Consider the following 21,118-nt stretch of genomic DNA (forward strand, 5'->3'; position numbering starts at 1 on the left):
TTGTGAAATCATAAAATAGCGCTGCGTTACCGTTTATGATTTTAATCTACCTATTCACAGCATTTCAGTAGCTTCTTTTATCGTTATTATTTTTAGTTATCCAAATTAATATACAGGGTGAATTTGAACAAGAGGGCAGATCTTGAGGATGTGATAGAAGGCAACTATACGAGCAATATTCGTCGGAACTCAAACAGAGAGTCGCTAGGTCGCATTGAATAGAAAAAGGGTTAGTCCTCTTACCCAACGGCATTTACTACCCTACTATTTTGTTTAAAGGAAAGTGGATTGCGGAGAGGACTGTTGGTTATACGAACCACAAAATTTCCATGGTAATGGATTGGTCGAGGTGGTTCCATAGCTTGGCCGCCAAGATCACCGGATCTCTCGTGTTTGGACTTTTTCCTGTGGGGCCATATGAAAAGCCTAATCTACCGAGTGCCCCATTGAAACCGATATGGATCTAGTCTCCGTTGTTGCCGGCGATATTCGGGAAATGGCATGGTGTCTTTGCAAATGTGAGTCAATCCCTATCTCGCAGGTGTGAAGCCTGTATTACAGCTGGTCTTTTGACCAATTCCTATGAGTACGTTCTATTAATAAAATGTTTTCTGAAGTATCTCTTCTCATTTTTGTGTTAATTCTTTAAATATGACAGTGGAAAACTACCCTGTAACTTCTCACCCTTGCTTTCCGATCATACATTTTGCGATGAATATTGTTCGTATAGCTGCCTTGTATCACCCCCTAAAGTTTTGCTCTCTTATTAAGATTCACCTTTTATATTTTTAAGACAAACTTTGAGTTCAAAATTCGGATCCTTTCCTTCTCAACTGACGCATGCATAACTACTCACTAATTTTTGTACTTTTTATTTCGTTCATTATGACCAAAATAATGTATTGTGAAACTATTTACTGATTTAAGCAGCTCTATTCCTACAAAACAGTGTTCTATTTCGCAAGAAAATTTTGAGCGAATGTTGTTAGAATACATGAACGAATTTAAAATATGCTTCCCAACTGATGAACAATAATTTCCTGGGAGATTTATGGTATAAAACTTTTGAACAATGCATTACAGTAATACTTAATATAAATATATTGTCAGAAATAAGTGTTCCTATTTATTTACCTAATTTATCAAGATAATTAAGTTATGTTATCTAAATACGGCAAAGCACACTTAGGGCTATCTATCTAAGAGGAGGAAACCCTTCGTGAAGGATTGTTTAAAGGAAAGTGGTTCGCATGCAAGTTACTCATACAAGAGAATCATGCTGCCATTTGCCTGATGTTAATTGATTAAGCCAAAGCATTTCGAAGACTACCTGCTTTATGGGAAGATATGCCATCGTGGAAGACTTTTTAAGGGAAACTGGCTCGTATCCACGTACAAATGAGAAATACCACGAAAACCAACCATGCAGGCAGCCCATAGGCGGGATACGAATAAATGAAGCGTGTAATATCGGAAGATCATATTTTGCTTCAACAAAGGTTTAGGTAATTCTTTTGCAGTATATACCCAATTCAACTCCATTTAAGAATTCTTCTTCTAACTCTATCTGAACGTGGAACAGTTTATTTAATTTCACCTTTTTTAAAATATAATTTTGATTTTACTTGTTTCAGCCAGTGAATAACAATTTCTAAAACCAAAATTAATAATTAAAAATTAACTAGAACATTCGAGTGTCGCAGAAATAGGACTTTAAATATTGCATGATTAGCAACTAAAATCTATAAATGTGCTACATTTATACTTTTAAAATTAATAAAAAAAGTTTCTCAAATTAACAAAATTATTTTTCAAACACAATTTTTTCCTCCTCAAAAAATATCTCTTTAAATACTCAAAGAAATCAAAACTTAAAAACTTCTTTGCCAATTTTCAATTTGCAGGCCGGCCCCAAGAGCCCTAGTGCCAGCCCTGATGATTATTACTCCCCAGAGCCTAGATTCCTAAGCTGTACGCCTCATAATGAAAGAGCAGACGGTAGTTGTAATCGATAGATGATTTTTAACCAACTCAGAGAATAGTGTAGAGTTAATTCGTTCTCAATTGCCCTTAAACACCCAAATGATTCTTGAGTGATTTTCGACTACCAAAAGTATGTTTTTGACCGCCTAGAAGCACCCACTTTGAGAATTCCTATTACAGGAGACAGATAGTATATTTTTCGTCTAATTTTTTGTTCAGTATTTTTTCCGCACTATATTCACTATTAGTTTAATATTTCAAAGTTTGCTTACTTTTAATTCTATTTCTTTTTCCTTTAATTTAATTAAAATTTTATTATCATTATTAATAGCCCAAAGGGCGTTAGCTCAGAAGGGCTATTAATTTCATTTTGGCTTTTTCGTTGAAAACTTTAAATGTCGATTCACTTTTCAAAGTGTTGACACCAAATATTATCGCCCTCTGTTACATTTAAAGAAATAATGAAGAATCTGCATAAATGTAGTATGTATGTTTCTCGCATTGTGATAAAACGATGGTACCTAGAGCCGTCCAGTTTTGAATAACGTAATCTTCCACCGAATATGGGCATCTGGAAGCCCTAATTTGGAATTTGTTTTATTATCGATTTCATACTTTGTAACACTTCAACGAATTTTTGATTAGCAAGCTCAACGATTCCAAAGCGAACAATGGCAAAACAGTACGGGAAAAAAAAAAAAAAAAAAAAATCTCCACCTCGTGAGACTCTGTATCGGAAATTCTAAAGATATGCTCATTTTAAAATTATTTTGCGACATTGATGTTGAATTGAATTTTATGGTTTAAGTGCAAAGAACATTTAATAAATAAAGGTAACACACAAAAGGTTCCCTTTGGGCGTATATTATTTTTTAATTTCAGAACCTAAACAGTGCTGAATCCATGCAGCCCGAAAATACTTCTTGGAAAAAACCAATACATATATCAAAAAAAATTTTGATGGAAATCTGAAAATGAATTTTGCTTCTAGTATTCCGCCAAATTGGCGATTTGGCGTTATTATTGTGTGGCAACCTCCAAACGAACCTTCAGTTATGATGTTTTGATTGTCAAAGTCTGTGAGCGGAGAAGAAATTTGTTGTGTTTCGTTGTGGTGGTACGCGAGGTGCGATGCGCGGTACCGCTTTGAATGGTGTTTTTTACATTTTTAGAAAGATTTTATCATGATATCCGCGAGTCTCCGGTACGGTGACGATGAGGTGTTATGTTCGAAATTTCGTCAGGTGGATAATTGTTGCATTTTTTATAGTTTGCTATACTTTGTTGATTATCCTGTGGCAGGTCGATGTTCCAAGAAATCAGGTGTCTCAGTGGTCAGAAACCCAAGATGGCGGCGTTGATGGGGCTGTTCAAAAAACACGTGAAAATTTTCAAGAAAGAGCGCCACGATCAATTGAAGATCGGAGCGTTGAAGATCGAAACATAACACCAAAAATAAACATTTTCGCTACATCTCTTGTTAAGGGCGCTTCGAGTAACAGTCACAGCACAACTTTGAACGATCTATTTTTAAGTGTCAAAACAACCAAAGTTTTCCATCAGAGTAGACTAAACATTATTTTACGAACTTGGTTTGTGCTAGCTAGAGATCAGGTGAGTACTTATGTAAGCATATACATATAGGTATAAGCAACAGTTATTATATACGTTTGAGCGAAACTTCTGCAGTATATTGCAGTACTGCTGTCTATCGAAATTTAAGGATTGCCAGTTTTTGTTAGGAAAGGCACTGATGCACATTTAATGTACATTAGTGCCATTAATAGCATTAATAACATTATTTCTAGAGTGTGCATGAAATAACTGATGCACATCATGAACCTGCATTGGTTATTTCAAACATACTTATTTTATGTCAGACAGAAATTATTCTGTTTATTTGTTAAAATTCTGATTGTAAAAGCTGGGATCTTTTTTTAAAATGCCTTCCTTTTAAATCAAATTTTTTATCAAAAGTGTGTCTTAAAAATATTTTATCTACATTTAAAGATTTCTATACATGCCCATAACATGTATACTGCATCTTAAATTTTTGTGTGCCACCTGTTGGTGCATTGAGCAATGAGTATTTGTGGTTGTTCATAAAGCATAAAATTTGTGTAGACCATCCATGTCAGTGTCATTAGTTGCAAATTGCTTTTATATTTTTATACATTTTTTAATGCATGTGGTTGATATTTTTTATTATGTCTGAACTGGATAGCCCTGGGTGATTTATAGGCTTCTAAGATGTTAGCTGTTTTGCGCAGTCTTCTTTTGATTAAGTTTGTACCCTGAGGAAGTATGGGATGCAGTTTGAGCCAATGTAACGTTACTTTGTACCTTCCCTCATCATTAACTTTTAGACTACACTGAAAATGCACAAGTGCAGCTTGTTGCAATTCCACAGCAGTTTGGCTTTCAACTAGATCTGCAATACCTATGCTCTATAAACTTCACATGTCTGGAAGGTTAAAGTTGTGGTTGAAGAGATATGATAGACAAATAAGATTCAGATACTTTGGATACCTGTGGAATCTTTCCCATGAATGTCCAGCCTAAATGAGTACTAACTGCAATGGGACCATCAGCCAAAACTTGTACTTTCCCATTTAAAAGTTTACCAGCCACATCCACTCCGATAAGCAGATGAATCTCAGAATCAGTTTCTTGTAAGGCGTTACTGGTACTATCAGTCAAAGTTATCTTCCTGTTGTGAAGATCTGTCTTCCATGGACCTTGCGGGGTTTTCATTATGTTACCGCAAATCTTTTCTTGTTCTAGTACTTCAAAATTACAACTGTACTTCTCATCTAAACTAGTGAAATACATTCTAAAACGGCAATGCTTCTGTTGAGGAGATTCAAGATCACCAAATAAACTGTGAACTATTGGTATCTCTCCTAAACACTCATAGGTCAATAGCTTAACTGCTTTGGCACTAATATAAGAATGTTGACTTCCTATATCATAAAGGGCTCTTACAATGTGTGTATCATTTTTACCCCTAAGATAAACTTCCAATGTTTGTAACAGTACCCCTGTTGAGTTAGACTCACTTGTAAGTGCCTGATCCTTGACCTGGGTACAGTTCAGATTTTCAACCGATTTTTGAACATCTGCTTTCGATTCAAATAAAGGATTTGAATACATAATGAACAATGAAATTTACTGCATATAAAGCATTTTATTCTGCTATGGCACTGCTTCGAAACATGTCCCCTCTTAATGCAGGAAAAGCAACAACCAGCCCTCTTAGCTATATCCCTTTTTTCATCCAGACTCTTTTTTTTTTCGCTTTATTGCAATCTTGAAAATCATGTTTTTTCTCACAAAAATACACTTTTTGTTATAACCATTCATGTTTAAGACTAGCAGCGGTCGGAATATCACATTTATTTTCGTTAAGATGTCGCTTAGATGATCTTTTGAGAGGTTCTCTTTCATTATCAAATGAACTTCTAGCAATCGCAAATCTTTTCTCTCCATCCACTTCTGATTTTAAAAATTTCGTTAGAACAGCTAATTTATTTACTTCCCCTTTTCATTAACTAAAAGAGAACTGATATGCCATTCCCATATTTTCAGAACATCCTCTGATAAACAACTCTCGACAAGAGGATAGAGCATAGCTGCATATTTATCGGAGGTAACACCTAAGGATCTTAAATATGCTTTGATCTTATCATAAAGCTTCCCTAAATTACATTTATTATGGCTCAGTACTAAAGTCAACAATTCATGCACAACATGCACTGATTAATAATTCGTCTTTACCAAAACGACTTCATACATTCAATCACCGATGGATAATTATCTGACGTAAGTGGAAAACTTTACACAAGGTCACGAGCTCGGGACTTCTCTGTGGTGCTTTGAATGAGATATATAAACTTGTCTTCATTTGATAAACATGGGTCATCAAGAATTTTCTTAAACAAACTCCAAAACCGAGGCCACCCTTTAATTGAACCATCATATTTTTGTAACTTGATTTTAGGTAATTTAACACTTCTTTTGTTTACCACTTTAACAGAAGAATCATTACTAGATACGTTATTACTCGGTTCATTTCGAAAGCGTTCCACTTTCGTTTTCAAAGATATCTATGTGTCGGAATAAGAATTTATCCTTTCATATTCTTGATCAAACATATTTTGATCCGTGTTTGAATCTTTTGATAAAAGATCTAAAGTATCTCGATCCATAGCTTCTAATTTTGTAAACCTATCGCTTAATAGCGAAAACGCTACATCAGTTTCTTCCAAATCTTATCGGTTTAGCTTTTAGAGCTTCATCTAACCTATTAGCGACTTTCTAAAAACATTTCTAAAATTTGTTCTGAGTGGTGTTCTTACTTTTAACAATGCATCCATTATTATCTATTTCTCTTTATTAAAAAACCAGCATCTCTGTTTGGGCGCCAAGATTTCACGAGCAATCTAAATTCTAATTAAACAGTTGGAACAAATGGAATAATCTTAAATCTTCTTACCTTGTCTCTTTGCTCGTAAATAGATGTTGACGCTGGGAAGGCTGTCTTCTTAAATCCAAAAAGCTACTAAAAGTTTACACACATAATTTATTAATCATTTAAACACACACTCAGACTCAATACAGGAGACTTTTAATGGAAAAAAAGGCATAGCAATAAATCAAAAAGAAGTTAGAGTCATCAAAGTTTCTGGGCATGCGCAGATGCCCGGAGTTTAAATTGGTAGCACTCCATTCTATACTGTGGGGGTTGCGACAACAGGGTTTGCATAACATTTAACTACTCGGGTTACCATAAATGAAACAACTTCGCGATAATACAAGGGGGGCACCCTTCAGTCTACTCTAACCCACTTAAAATTTCATTGCATGTATGAAATGAAAACTCTTGACAAGTTCAAATCCAAAAGGAAAGTCATTAGAAGTCAGTAAAAGTACTCTTATTTTGACAGTCTTGGTATTGATAAAGGTAAAAGCTTTCAGGAGAATTTTTTGGAATTTTTTTAAAAAAGAAAAACAGAATGAGCTTGAAACTTGAAAATCAAAGACCTAATTTATGACAGTTCAATGTTCGAAATGGAAGTTCATAGTTCACTCGAGTATGACGAATCTAAGTGATGCTAAATTCAAAATCAAAATAAAATTAAAAGGGTATGAAGCTGAACATTTTAAATTTCAAAGTGTTAACATTTCTAATTCGAATATTCATAATACATCATCTTATATAAAATCCCTAAATTACGCATTCCCACTTTTCACTTTTAATGGCGATTCTAGTTATTTCAAGAATTCTGTAGTAGTTTCTCAAGTGCGTTTAAGTCTGATGAATCATTAAGTGATGTTGACAAATTCATATTTCTAAAATCTTTTCTTTCAGGTGATGCTTACAAAATTGTTATTAAATTGTTTATTAAAACCTTAAAATGTTTCTGTAGCTCTTTAAGGCAACAGAATTTATGATAAAACTAGCGGACTGTGGCCAAAGCAAAATTTATAAGTTCTGTGTTCACCTGAAAAGAATATAAAAACCGTTCAATATGAATGAAATCAGTTCATTCTTTCTAAGCAACAACCAATTCGTAAATATTTTTTTTTATTGCCAAACCAGGAAACAAGAACTGTTGATGCATCAGGAACTATTGACAGCACCGGATTTAGCATTTTTCTTAGGTGGGGCGAAAACGTAAAACTGCCGCCCTCACCCATCTTTCTTTAAGTTTCTGTAACAAATTTTAATTTTTTTAATAAACATAGAAATAAGTACGGTTTGAGATAAAATATAAAATTTATTTTATAGTAAGAAATTCTTTATATGCCATTTTTATTATAAAAGAAATGTACATAACAAATGGTTTAGTTTCTTTACTTACGACAAAGCAAAACAGGGCTATCTGCCTAAGAGAAAAGATGCCTTCACTGAATACTTTCTAAGAGTAATTGGCTCATATGAAAATTACAAATGAGCAAAATGATGGAAACGCCCAGGCAACCAGCTAATTCACCGGAACTCTAACCCCTGACCGAACTACCAGTATTCAGACGCTCAGCCGCTAGTAGGCCAACACACATACCAGAAGTTATATAATTAAAAACCTGTGCGAACCCTCCCAAATAATCAATGCACTGAAATAATCAAATTTACATTTTCCTGAAATAGGCATTTTTTTCAATATTTTGCAACAATAGCTATTCATACTAATAAATGATACAAATAGAAAACTATTCAATACTAAACACTAAAATAGTTCAGCACAGTACAAAATTAGGAATCACGGATTACTATATAATAAAAAATTTTATTTAAATAAATATAAGCAAATTACAAATCACTAATGCAATGGATTGAATAATTTTATACCGATTTCCCTATACTAACAGTAACTTTAACATAGTGCATTAAAATTTCATTTTACAATAACACCTTTATGTAGTTAAGACACAATAACACGCCGAATAAATACTAATTCAGAATTCAAACAACAAAAATCAGCGTTAACTTACAAAATTTTCACAGGACTAGTTTCGATGGTTTTACCGAACCATCATCTTCAGCTGCAAAACCACAAATGAACAAGATAGGAAATAATGTTTAGATAAGATAAGAAAGCCCGGACAAGAATAAGCAAGTGGCGCCATCTGTTGGCGAAACCAGAACTAAAACATAATTTCTCTAAAAGCCGAAGGCAAATTTGGATTGGAATTAGGATCGTTAACTAGAACAGAAAGATTTTTATGAATGTGAAATGCCTCTAGAAAATCCAGTTCTCCAATGGAAGATGTTTTTTGAATAATTTTGGCAGCAGAAAAATTGAAAGTGTGATTTTCGGACCAACAATGTTGAGCAACAGAAGACTTCTGTGTTTCTTTTTTCTAACATAGGCCTCATGTTCTTTGACGCGAAATTTTAAGGCTCTCTTAGTTTGGCCAATGTAAATTAAACCGCACTGGCAAGGAATCCTATAAATACCCCAGGAATTCATATCCGGAATGGGGTCCTTGAGTATAGAAGTTGGAATTTTATTGATGGGAGAGTAAACAACCCGAAAGTTAAATTTCTGCAAAAAATTTGCATTGTTTACTCTCCCATCAATAAAATTCCAACTTCTATACTCAAGGACCCCATTCCGGATATGAATTCCTGGGGTATTTATAGGATTCCTTGCCAGTGCGGTTTAATTTACATTGGCCAAACTAAGAGAGCCTTAAAATTTCGCGTCAAAGAACATGAGGCCTATGTTAGAAAAAAGGAAACACAGAAGTCTTCTGTTGCTCAACATTGTTGGTCCGAAAATCACACTTTCAATTTTTCTGCTGCCAAAATTATTCAAAAAACATCTTCCATTGGAGCACTGGATTTTCTAGAGGCATTTCACATTCATAAAAATCTTTCTGTTCTAGTTAACGATCCTAATTCCAATCCAAATTTGCCTTCGGCTTTTAGAGAAATTATGTTTTAGTTCTGGTGTCGCCAACAGATGGCACCACTTGCTTATTCTTGTCCAGGCTTTCTTATCTTATCTAAACATTATTTCCTATCTTGTTCATTTGCGGTTTTGCAGCTGAAGATGATGGTTCGGTAAAACCATCGAAACTAGTCCTGTGAAAATTTTGTAAATTAACGCTGATTTTTGTTGTTTGACTTCTGAATTAGTATTTATTCGGCGTGTTGTGTCTTAATTATAGAAGCCCCAAACAGTCTTACATTTTGCTTTCTTTTTTGCACGTGGTGTGGCCGCCATTTTGTGATTGTTAGGAGTTTCAGTGAGTACATTTTTGCAATTTTCAAGTTATGTTTATGTTGTGTACATTTGGATATTGTGCTTTGCTTGTCTGATTTCATGCATTTAGCTTACAAACATTTTGTTTTCTATTCATTTCAGTGAGGGATTTTTCTGCTATTTTGTGTGTACTTTATTATTGCTCAGTTAATTTAGTTTGATTTTCTGCATTGTTTATCATGCCTTCATCCGTTAATCGTCTCACTAAATTACGCCTGAAACGGCAAAAATTCCTGAATCATCTTGACTTTTTACTTAAATGTAAATGTAAAAAATTGATCCCCAATTTTATTCAAATCAAATCTAATCAAAAACCTTCGAGTCGCATTTCAAGAATTCTGTTAAATTGCAAACTTGCCTTACTTCGGTCCATGATAAGGGATACACGTCAACAATTGTCCAAAATTGAACATGAACTCTATAAGCTTCATCTGGAACTCGCTAAAACATATCCAAAATTCACTGCCCTTGAACAAAAGTCTTGGTCTAGAACGGAGAATGCAGTTAACCGTCATAAAAACACCCTTGCAGTTAAATTCGAAAAACTTCTTTTACAGTCTTCCAGTCCAAGTAGTTCAAAAAATCTTCCCATTGTAAACATCAAGCCAATAGTTAATATTTCTAATGTTAGTCTTTCAGAAGAGCAAGAGAGAATTCTAAAATATAATTTTAACTTCTCACAAACCTGTAAACCCTCGATTCCAAAGATTTTGGCTCCTATCGAAAAAGCTTTCAAGTTCAGTAAAGTTTCAGATTCACAGAAAGAAATGATTAGGCATCTTATCGCTCATAATGTGAAATTCAATAATAAACCTTTGAAACCAAATCTAACTGCGAGAGAAAGAGCTACAATGCGCGAGATTCATTCTAACCCGGATATTGTCATTTCGAAGGTGGCCAGATAGTCGTCATGGATAAGAACACTTACATCGATGGTGTCACTAAACTCTTAAACGAAGGACCATATAATCCGATCCCTAAAGATCCTTCACCTTCGGACTTATCCAAAATAAAAACTGCGATCAAATCTTCGCAAATCATTTCAAGCAACTTAAAACATTCGCTTATCCCATCTGTTGCGAATTGTGCCAGATTATATGCTCTTCCCAAAATTCATAAAAGTGGTATTCCTTTCCGCCCTATTGTATCAAATTTAGGTACTGCCTCGTATCCATTAGCTAAATATTTAGTTTCTAGATTTTCCACTCTATTAGACAATAACATTTACACCATAAAAAATTCAATAGAGTTTGTAAAAAAGGTTAAAAACATTTCTCCTCGTAATTTACTCATGGTTTCTATTGATGTAAAATCATTATTCACCAATGTCCCAGTGGAGGGTGCATTAAGATGTCTAGAAACCAGACTTCGCGAATTTCATTTCTCTTGCATCGAAATTGATGAGCTAATTTCTCTCACTCAACTCTGTTTGAAACAAACACATTTTGTTTTCCAAAATAAATATTACAAGCAAACTGAGGGATTAGCCATGGGAAGCCCCCTCAGTCCCATCCTGGCTGATATCGACATGCATTATTATAAATCAAAATTATTTGAAACTTTAAACTTCCCGGCATGTTTCCGCTACGTAGACGATACTTTTACCCTGTTTGAAGGTAATAAAGATGATTTAAATAGAGTTCTTTCAACAATGAATTCTATTGATCCTGCTATTCAGTTCACTTTTGAACATGAGACTTGCAATTCTCTTCCGTTTCTCGACATTCTGGTCACACGTAACACATCCAACTTCAGTACTACAGTTTACCGTAAACCTTCATCGGTTTGCCTTCCACCACACTTTAAATCATGTCATCCGACTAAACAAAAGTTAGCTTCATTTTATTCCTATGTTTTCCGTGCTCTTCAAGTTTGCTCCTCCAAACTAGCCCTTGATGAAGAACTAAATTATTTAAAAGCAATAGCTATTGACAGGGGCTTTTCACCCAACATTATTAATCAAGCAGTTAAAAAATTCTCATCTCAACACACTAAAAGCCACACTCTTATTTTAGGAGATTATAAAAATTCTGTTGTCATTCCCTTCTTTCCATCAATTAGCTATAAAGTTGCACATTTTTTGCAGAAATTTAACTTTCGGGTTGTTTACTCTCCCATCAATTAAATTCCAACTTCTATACTCAAGGACCCCATTCCGGATATGAATTCCTGGGGTATTTATAGGATTCCTTGCCAGTGCGGTTTAATTTACATTGGCCAAACTAAGAGAGCCTTAAAATTTCGCGTCAAAGAACATGAGGCCTATGTTAGAAAAAAGAAAACACAGAAGTCTTTTGTTGCTCAACATTGTTGGTCTGAAAATCACACTTTCAATTTTTCTGCTGCCAAAATTATTCGAAAAACATCTTCCATTGGAGAACTGGATTTTCTAGAGGCATTTCACATTCATAAAAATCTTTCTGTTCTAGTTAACGATCCTAATTCCAATCCAAATTTGCCTTCGGCTTTTAGAGAAATTATGTTTTAGTTCTGGTTTCGCCAACAGATGGCGCCACTTGCTTATTCTTGTCCAGGCTTTCTTATCTTATCTAAATATTATTTCCTATCTTGTTCATTTGCGGTTTTGCAGCTGAAGATGATGGTTCGGTAAAACCATCGAAACTAGTCCTGTGAAAATTTTGTAAATTAACGCTGATTTTTGTTGTTTGACTTCTGAACCTTTATGTAGCTCACTCAAGAACTCTACACAGCCTGATAACATAATAAATATTACCATATTCACACAAAGGACTATTTTTGCACTGTAATAATCGAGTTTACATTTTCTCTGAAATATGCAGTTTTGCAATATTTGAAATAATAATTAGCCAAACTAATGGAAAACGATTCACTACTAAATACTAAAGTAGTTCCGCATAGTACAAAATATAGAAATGACACATTACCAATTACTATCTTAAACAAATATATACAAGTTATAAATCACAAATGAAATGGATTCAATAATTAACCCACCAGTTTTTCTAAATTAACAGCAGTTTTAACCTGGCATTTTTAAAATTTCATTTCACTATAACGCCTTTATGTAGGCTACTCAAGAGCTCTATTATTGTCTTCTCACAGCCCAACAAGGTAATAAATATTTACATATTCACAGAAAAGACTATTTTTGCACTGTAATAATCAAATTTACATTTTGTCTGAAATATGCAGTTTTGTAATATTTACAATAATAACTAGTCAAATTAATGGAAAATAATTCATACTAAATACTAAAGCAGTTAAGCGTAGTACGGAAAATAGAAATGGCACATTATTACTAATAGCTTAAATGAATATATGCTTGTTACAAATCACTAATGCAATGAATAATGAAATTCCTTTTTATCAATAACATACTTAAATAAGTCCTAACGTTCAGTCAAATATGCAGTCGTAAATAAAAATAATATTTAGTTACAACAGTCTTAAAGTATTACGGGGATAAGATTTTACTCCGCGAGCCTTTTGTTCTGCAAATAAGTCTATGGCATCGTTATAATTAATTTAATGTGCTGTTTGATTTTCGATTGCCAGAATTGTGAGACTTGATATACGCTCCTGGGTGATCGATGATCGCAGATAGTTTTTAATAAGTTTTAATTTGCTAAAACTTTGCTTACAGCTTGCGGATGTAGTTGGAAGTGTAGAGTAAATCCGCAGTGCAATGCAAATATTGTAAAAAAGCATCCTGCAAATCATAGGTATAGATCTGTTGCAAGAGATTGAAAGCACTGGCCTTTTTGTGTTGCCGAATGACATTGGGGCTTGTTCTTTAAAAATGGCAAGTTCCTGGCAGAAATCAAATGCGTTTAGATCTCCCTCATATTTTCGTGCAAGATCTGCTCCATTCTTTTGCAGTTCTTCAGTTGACATATTCAATATTTCATGACCATTGAGAAATGCGAAATTTGAATTTAGCGTAGTAGCGCTGTTTACTCTCGTTTTAATTTCTGCTACGATTCGATCAAATACAATTTTTATTGCATTAGAAAATAGCTGAACAGGATGAAGTGTCCATGATTCATCCTCGCACAAGTCATCAAATTGTCTTTTGTGCTTTAGAATTTGTTTATTTGTCAGAATAGGTTCAATTTCAATTTTTTCAGCTACTGATTTATACTCTTCTATCCAATATTCCATAGAAATTTGTCTCATTTTTTGCAAAGTTTTGGTCAGACCTTCTATTAATGCGACGGAACGCACAAGAATAATATATTTCTTTTGAATTTCAATATTTATTCGATTGATTTCTCGAAGAATATTAGCCCAAATTGTCAGGTTGATAATAAACTCAAAATTTTTTACAATATGCAGCAGATGTCTTGCTTCATACTTTGATTCCACTCTAAGAGAAAGATCTTTAATTTCTTTCAAGGATTTTACTACTTCTGGTAAATTCGTTAGAAGGGCTTTCACAGCTACATATTTTGCCGACCATCTCGTCTGACCTTTAAGTTGGTTTTGTGCATTTTTTCATAATATCCCATCGAAAAGTGGATGCGACAAAAAAACTAAATATCTTCTGGATAATTCCAAATAGGGTAACTGCTTCGGGGCACGATGAGGCAGAATGCACGCCGACAAGATTCAAAGAATGAGCCAAACATGGCACAAATTCGGCCAGCTTATTCATTTCTGTAATACTGGCTTGTACTCCTTTATAAGTACCAGACATGTTAGATCCGTTATCATAAGATTGACCACGACATTGTCCAATATCGAAACCATCGAGTGCCAGTTTTTCCACAATCCGTTGAGAAATACATTCTCCTGTCTTTCCACCAACTTCTATGAAATCAATAAAGCTTTCGGTACTTTTCCGTTTCGCCGGCGCAAATCTCGCCAGGACTTTATTGGCGACAATACACAGTATACACATAAAAAATGTTAACATATGTTAGTTCTAAGAAATTTTTATTTTGAAGGCATAAACATTTTAATATCGTTTAAAATTTTGTAAAAAGACAATAAATAAAAGACAATAAATTTGTAAAGACATTAATTTAAGAATATACTACGCTTTCATGGTACTACATCCTGATTTTCCGTTTCATATCACGTGACCCCAAGTGATTTCATCTCACGTAAACTACGATATAAAAATCTAATTTTCTCAGTAATTATCTACATTAATTTCAAGTTAAATCTTAATTCAGATTACAAATTTAAATGCAAGAATTATTTCAATTCGTACGAATAGCTTACTCGGAAATTATGTGAAACCGCAGTGCTTTACTTCGCTAGTGCATTCTCATTAGAATTGTTGAATTTAACCCTTGACTTTGCCTTTTCGCCTTCGGGTGAGCGGTGTGATTGCTTCCTAATTGACTTAATTACTCTGAATGGTCTTAAGGCATAAAATTGAACTATCTGGTTAAACTTATATGTAATTGTATGCCAGTATTGAAAGAAACAATCAATCTGATAAGAAATGGCTGCGACGTGTTTTGAAAATGAAGCGTAAAAGGTTACTAGCGAGGAATTCAATTTGGCATCGGTTGTACCATTTTTGGCGACTTTATTCCTTGCGCCGGCAAAATGGAAAAGTACCAAGCTTTCTTTTATTTCACACCTATCACCACATATTTTTACATATTGAATCACCTGGCTCATTTGTTCCCTATGGAGTGCAGTCGAACATTATTGTATAATATTTGGCTTCTTTGATATCATTTAAAATGCTATTGAGAACTGTTTTCGCCATTATATCAGTAATTTCATTTTGAATTGTCTTTGATAAATATGATATTTGTCCCTTTTTTTAGGTGTTCTAACTAGTACTTAAAAGTTGAGTTATGTTTCGCTAGCAGAGTCATTAAATTCAAAAAAATTGCGTTGACTAAGCCGAGGACACTGCGTGAGCAGAGTGCTAGGGGTTTCATCAGACCCACGGAAAGAAAGACAGTTTGTTGAAAGGTACAACACAGCATCCATAACTATGTGCAGGATCTCTCTCCACTTTTCTTTCTCTGTGTGAATTAGTCGTTCAATGTCATGATCGATGCCTTGACACGATTTCATTTGTTGCAGTCGAATTTTCCACTTAGTCATGCACTCTCTGTGGATTTCAGGTGCTTTCAGCTCAGTTGACCTTTCTGAAGTTTTTTTCCAATTAATGAATCGTGTAGTACACAATGCTGATGTAGTGGCAGTGGCATGTTTCTGGTAAATCTTACAGGGTAAACAAAAAATTGCATTTTTAGGTTTAGAATATATAAGCCAAGATCTTTTAATCTTTTCACTATTTGCTAATGTTCTGTACCACAATGAAGAAGTTAAATGTCTGCCATCCTGTTCAGTGGACCTAAGGTCTATATTTTCTGGATGCTTTTCGGTTAATAATACAGCTTGACTGCTTAAGAAAGATCATTGCTGATCGTTCATTTTTTCTGTAATTGGCCAATTGCCTGGGTCCGACAAATCAAAAGTTTTTAAGTCTTTTTTTCTGCTGCCCACCCTACCTAAATGAGAAGATTCTTTATACCCCAATTTCACGTCCTCTAGACGTTCGTTTGAGGTCGATGAAGAAGGTTGTTCTCTCAGTTGCTGAAATGCAGTCTGTTTAAGGATGATAGATGAAGTTTCTTCATCTTGGTTATGCAAATTTCAAGAAATATCGATATCCTTTAGAATCTTGGCATCCTTGGAAGTTGAGGCAGGGTTTGACGGTTTGTCTTTTCTGTGAAGCCATTTTTTCATTTTAGCTGCAATTTCTTTTCTCTGTTTGGTCCTATCTTTTGCTCTTTTTCTATGTTCTGCTCCTGAGAGTTTTTTTTTTTTTTTTCTAGATGCTCTCATGATTTTTTTACTCTAAGTAATATACTTCATAAAAAAATTAAAAATTGACGTAATTACACTCAACAGTCTTAGGGTCGTGTCTTAGAGCTCACGGATGCGAGTGCTAACTGGTTGCGTCTCACTAAATATAATGAAGAATACTGAAAGCAGGCACATTAAAAGAAAATGAGAGAATAAAAAAACTCTCCAAACTAGCAGAAGTAAAACCCATTGTGAGTGATGTAATTGTGAAGTGGAAACATCAAGCGAGTGAACCTACAGAAAAACGAAGTGGCAGGCCAAAAACAATTAGTCTACGCAGCCAATGGAACTCTAAAAAGGGTAGTGAAACAAAATCTAAAGTGTTCATTGGTTGAAATCACCTAGGAGTCTAAAGTTGATTAGGCATTAGTGCTAGCAGCAGGACTGTTCATCAAGAGTTACAAAAACTGGGATTCCACAGTCATGCAGCCGCTCACAAGCCAAACATCACTCCCCAGAATGCGAAGCATCGATTACAGTGGTGCAAAGCTCACAGTCGTTAGACTATGGACATGTGAAAAAATGTTCTGTGGAGTGATTAATCTTGGTTTACATTTTAGCAATCCAATAGATGTATCTGGGTTTGGTGAATCATAAGCGCTTCATGAGTGACTGCATTGTACTTGTCAGCAACATAGTGTGGGGATATTTTTCATGGTTTGGCCTGAGTCTCTTAGTTATTGTAGTTGGAAACGTGAACTCTGAGATGTATGTGGGTACTGTGGACAATACTCCTCTCCTAATTATATGGCAGTATTTCGTGGAAGGCCCATTTCTCTTCCAGCAGGCTAACTTTACCATTCACGCATCGAGACTTACGCAGCCATGGTTTAATGAAATGGGTGTTCAAGTTCTGGGCTGGCCTTCTCAAAGCCCTGATCTAAATTCCATTGAATGCGTTTGGGATGAATTAGAATACAGATTACACAGCCAGCCAAACCAACCATCCTCACTGCCATGCTTCAGCCATGATGGACACTTGGAAGTCAGTTCCTATGGCCACCTATCAGAAATTGGTGGAAAGTCTCCTCAGGCGTGTGTGCAGGCTGTCATTGATGCAAAAGGGAGACCAACATCATATTAATATATGCCTCAAGACTCTTTGAGCTCATACCACAGGATGTTTGGCTACTTTGGGCCAGATAGTGCATGGCGGGAAAAAAAAAAAAAAAAAAAGAAAAAAAAGAAAACCTGAAAATTTTCTTAAGAGAGATGCTTCAGAAATTGATGTTACTGGTCAATGAACTCTTTTCACCTTTGATACACCTTCACTTGAAATGTCTCTTTTATTTGATGGGAGTCTTAGTAAGTCAGACACCAGTTCACTCCCACCTATGTGAAGATTTACTAGCCTTATCTTCACCCCATTCACATATGCATCAAAGATAACAGTCCAAGGTACATAATACTTTAAATTGTTGATTTGGTAATATTTATAGCTCTTATCTCATTAATATTGTTAGGAGATATTAGTGAACATAGTAACATTTTACGAACAAATTCGGGGTGAGAGAATAAAAAAACTCTCCAAACTAGCAGAAGTAAAACCCATTGTGAGTGATGTAATTGTGAAGTGGAAACATCAAGCGAGTGAACCTACAGAAAAACGAAGTGGCAGGCCAAAAACAATTAGTCTACGCAGCCAATGGAACTCTAAAAAGGGTAGTGAAACAAAATCTAAAGTGTTCATTGGTTGAAATCACCTAGGAGTCTAAAGTTGATTAGGCATTAGTGCTAGCAGCAGGACTGTTCATCAAGAGTTACAAAAACTGGGATTCCACAGTCATGCAGCCGCTCACAAGCCAAACATCACTCCCCAGAATGCGAAGCATCGATTACAGTGGTGCAAAGCTCACAGTCGTTAGACTATGGACATGTGAAAAAATGTTCTGTGGAGTGATTAATCTTGGTTTACATTTTAGCAATCCAATAGATGTATCTGGGTTTGGTGAATCATAAGCGCTTCATGAGTGACTGCATTGTACTTGTCAGCAACATAGTGTGGGGATATTTTTCATGGTTTGGCCTGAGTCTCTTAGTTATTGTAGTTGGAAACGTGAACTCTGAGATGTATGTGGGTACTGTGGACAATACTCCTCTCCTAATTATATGGCAGTATTTCGTGGAAGGCCCATTTCTCTTCCAGCAGGCTAACTTTACCATTCACGCATCGAGACTTACGCAGCCATGGTTTAATGAAATGGGTGTTCAAGTTCTGGGCTGGCCTTCTCAAAGCCCTGATCTAAATTCCATTGAATGCGTTTGGGATGAATTAGAATACAGATTACACAGCCAGCCAAACCAACCATCCTCACTGCCGTGCTTCAGCCATGATGGACACTTGGAAGTCAGTTCCTATGGCCACCTATCAGAAATTGGTGGAAAGTCTCCTCAGGCGTGTGTGCAGGCTGTCATTGATGCAAAAGGGAGACCAACATCATATTAATATATGCCTCAAGACTCTTTGAGCTCATACCACAGGATGTTTGGCTACTTTGGGCCAGATAGTGCATGGCGGGAAAAAAAAAAAAAAAAAAAAGAAAAAAAAGAAAACCTGAAAATTTTCTTAAGAGAGATGCTTCAGAAATTGATGTTACTGGTCAATGAACTCTTTTCACCTTTGATACACCTTCACTTGAAATGTCTCTTTTATTTGATGGGAGTCTTAGTAAGTCAGACACCAGTTCACTCCCACCTATGTGAAGATTTACTAGCCTTATCTTCACCCCATTCACATATGCATCAAAGATAACAGTCCAAGGTACATAATACTTTAAATTGTTGATTTGGTAATATTTATAGCTCTTATCTCATTAATATTGTTAGGAGATATTAGTGAACATAGTAACATTTTACGAACAAATTCGGGGTGCGAATGGTCTTCAAGGATGTAACTCGTTTGCTAAGGGGAGAAGCATGTATGTGTATTGTGAATGTTTTTGTTTTTGAAAGCTCTCAGTCTTTTAGTTGTGTATCTTTCTCTTAATAAGATTTTGAAAAGATGGAAAAATAACTATTGAAAAGGTCCAATATTAATTAACACTTTAGTATTTAAAAACTGAAATGTTACTTTTAAATTAAATGGAACAGTGATTTCAAAAAATATATTTTGGCACAGTAATACTGATAGTAAAATATTAAATGAAATTATAAAATTTCCATTTAAGCAATTAGGATGAGAGAAATAATGATGCTGGTGCAAAATCACCTAATGTTTCATGGTTATGTTGTTAGCAGATGTCCAACCTTACTATATGACATTTTACATCAGACAATTTTAATTATAACTTACTCATGGTGCCATTTCTTGTCAAACAGTGGAGACTCTCAATAGTTTGCTTCAAAACTTTTGGTAATGAGTTAATAAATTTGGCAGTTTTCTATTAGGGGGCCGCCAAGCTAAATCCACATACTATGTGCATGAGTATTAACAGAGCAATAAATGTAGGATAAGAAACCTCATGTCATGAAAAATTAATTTATTGCATCAATAAAACAACTGAAAAAGGATGAATAAAGGTATAAATAAAAAATATGTACAGGATGTTTGAGAACTAGTATTGAGAAATGTGCATAAAAGTCTGGAGCAGAATAACAGACAGTAATCATGTGCAACTCCGACATGCAAGAGGGTACTGAACATTGGCAGGAAGTCTGACATTTCCACTGTTAATTTCTTTTTGTGTGGCTACACGAAAAGCTTAGTGTATTAAACCCTTGTGGAATCGTATATGGACCTGTATCGTTGCTGTTTATACACCCTGCAAACTTATGTCATAATTACGAGGAATGTATCGCATTTTCAGGCTGCAACTTTGAACACCTGCTGTTACAGTTTTATTTTGAACATTATTATTTTTTTTTAATAAATTCTCATTGTTTATGACTTGTCTTGCATCTTTCTTTTCTGTCTTTTTGAGCATGTTCCGCCTCAGAGTTGCTCATATGGCCTATGTTCCTATATGATTTCGGATCTCCATGCACACTTCTGAAACATCCTGTATAAAAGCTGTAAATATTTCTGCGGGTTTGCTGTGTTACTACAGAGCCAAAGCCTCCCCCCCAGCTCCCCCGGACAATGATTCAGCCACAAAACTTTTAGAGGCCAGCCATTTCTGCAGGGTATATGTTTATGGCTGTCTCTTTGAATGATCACTCAAGATGAGCATGATGCAATTGACAATTTATTATAAAAATAGTCTGATGAGGACAGCATATGATTTTCTGCCAATTCCATGTTTTAAATAGCAAGGAACTTAAGTAAAGCAGGGCTTCTTAAACTTTTTTCAGTCGCGACCCCTTTTTATCACTGAGATTTTTTCACGACCCCAGGACCCTATAATATTTCCAAAAATTTTGTATGTTCCCATAAGCCGTGTGAAACTTTTACTGTAATATACTATTGCAGTTTTAGGTCATTTACTTGTACTGTAATATACTATTGCAGTTTTAGGTCATTAACTTTAATTTCTAATTTTAAGACATAGAACAATGTGAAAATTTTAAATAAGTGACAGACAAAATGACAGCTTCACTTGCAA

The 21,118-nt window shown here is 34.9% G+C and overlaps 1 protein-coding gene across 1 annotated transcript in view; it reads left to right on the forward strand.

Annotated features, from left to right (window-relative positions):
* The first annotated feature begins 3,068 nt into the window (after positions 1-3,068).
* The window catches only part of fng (Fringe glycosyltransferase), a 71,476-nt gene continuing 53,426 nt past the window's right edge, over positions 3,069-21,118 (forward strand). Inside the window, exon 1 of the mRNA XM_035353018.2 lies at positions 3,069-3,597. Within this exon, the coding sequence (XP_035208909.1) occupies positions 3,199-3,597 (399 nt within the window). The 5' untranslated portion in view covers positions 3,069-3,198. The remainder of the gene's footprint in view (positions 3,598-21,118) is intronic.

Source organism: Stegodyphus dumicola, chromosome 5, assembly GCF_044657685.1.
Source record: "Stegodyphus dumicola isolate Sdum_Otavi_A_Nest chromosome 5, ASM4465768v1".
Lineage (NCBI taxonomy): Eukaryota > Metazoa > Arthropoda > Arachnida > Araneae > Eresidae > Stegodyphus > Stegodyphus dumicola.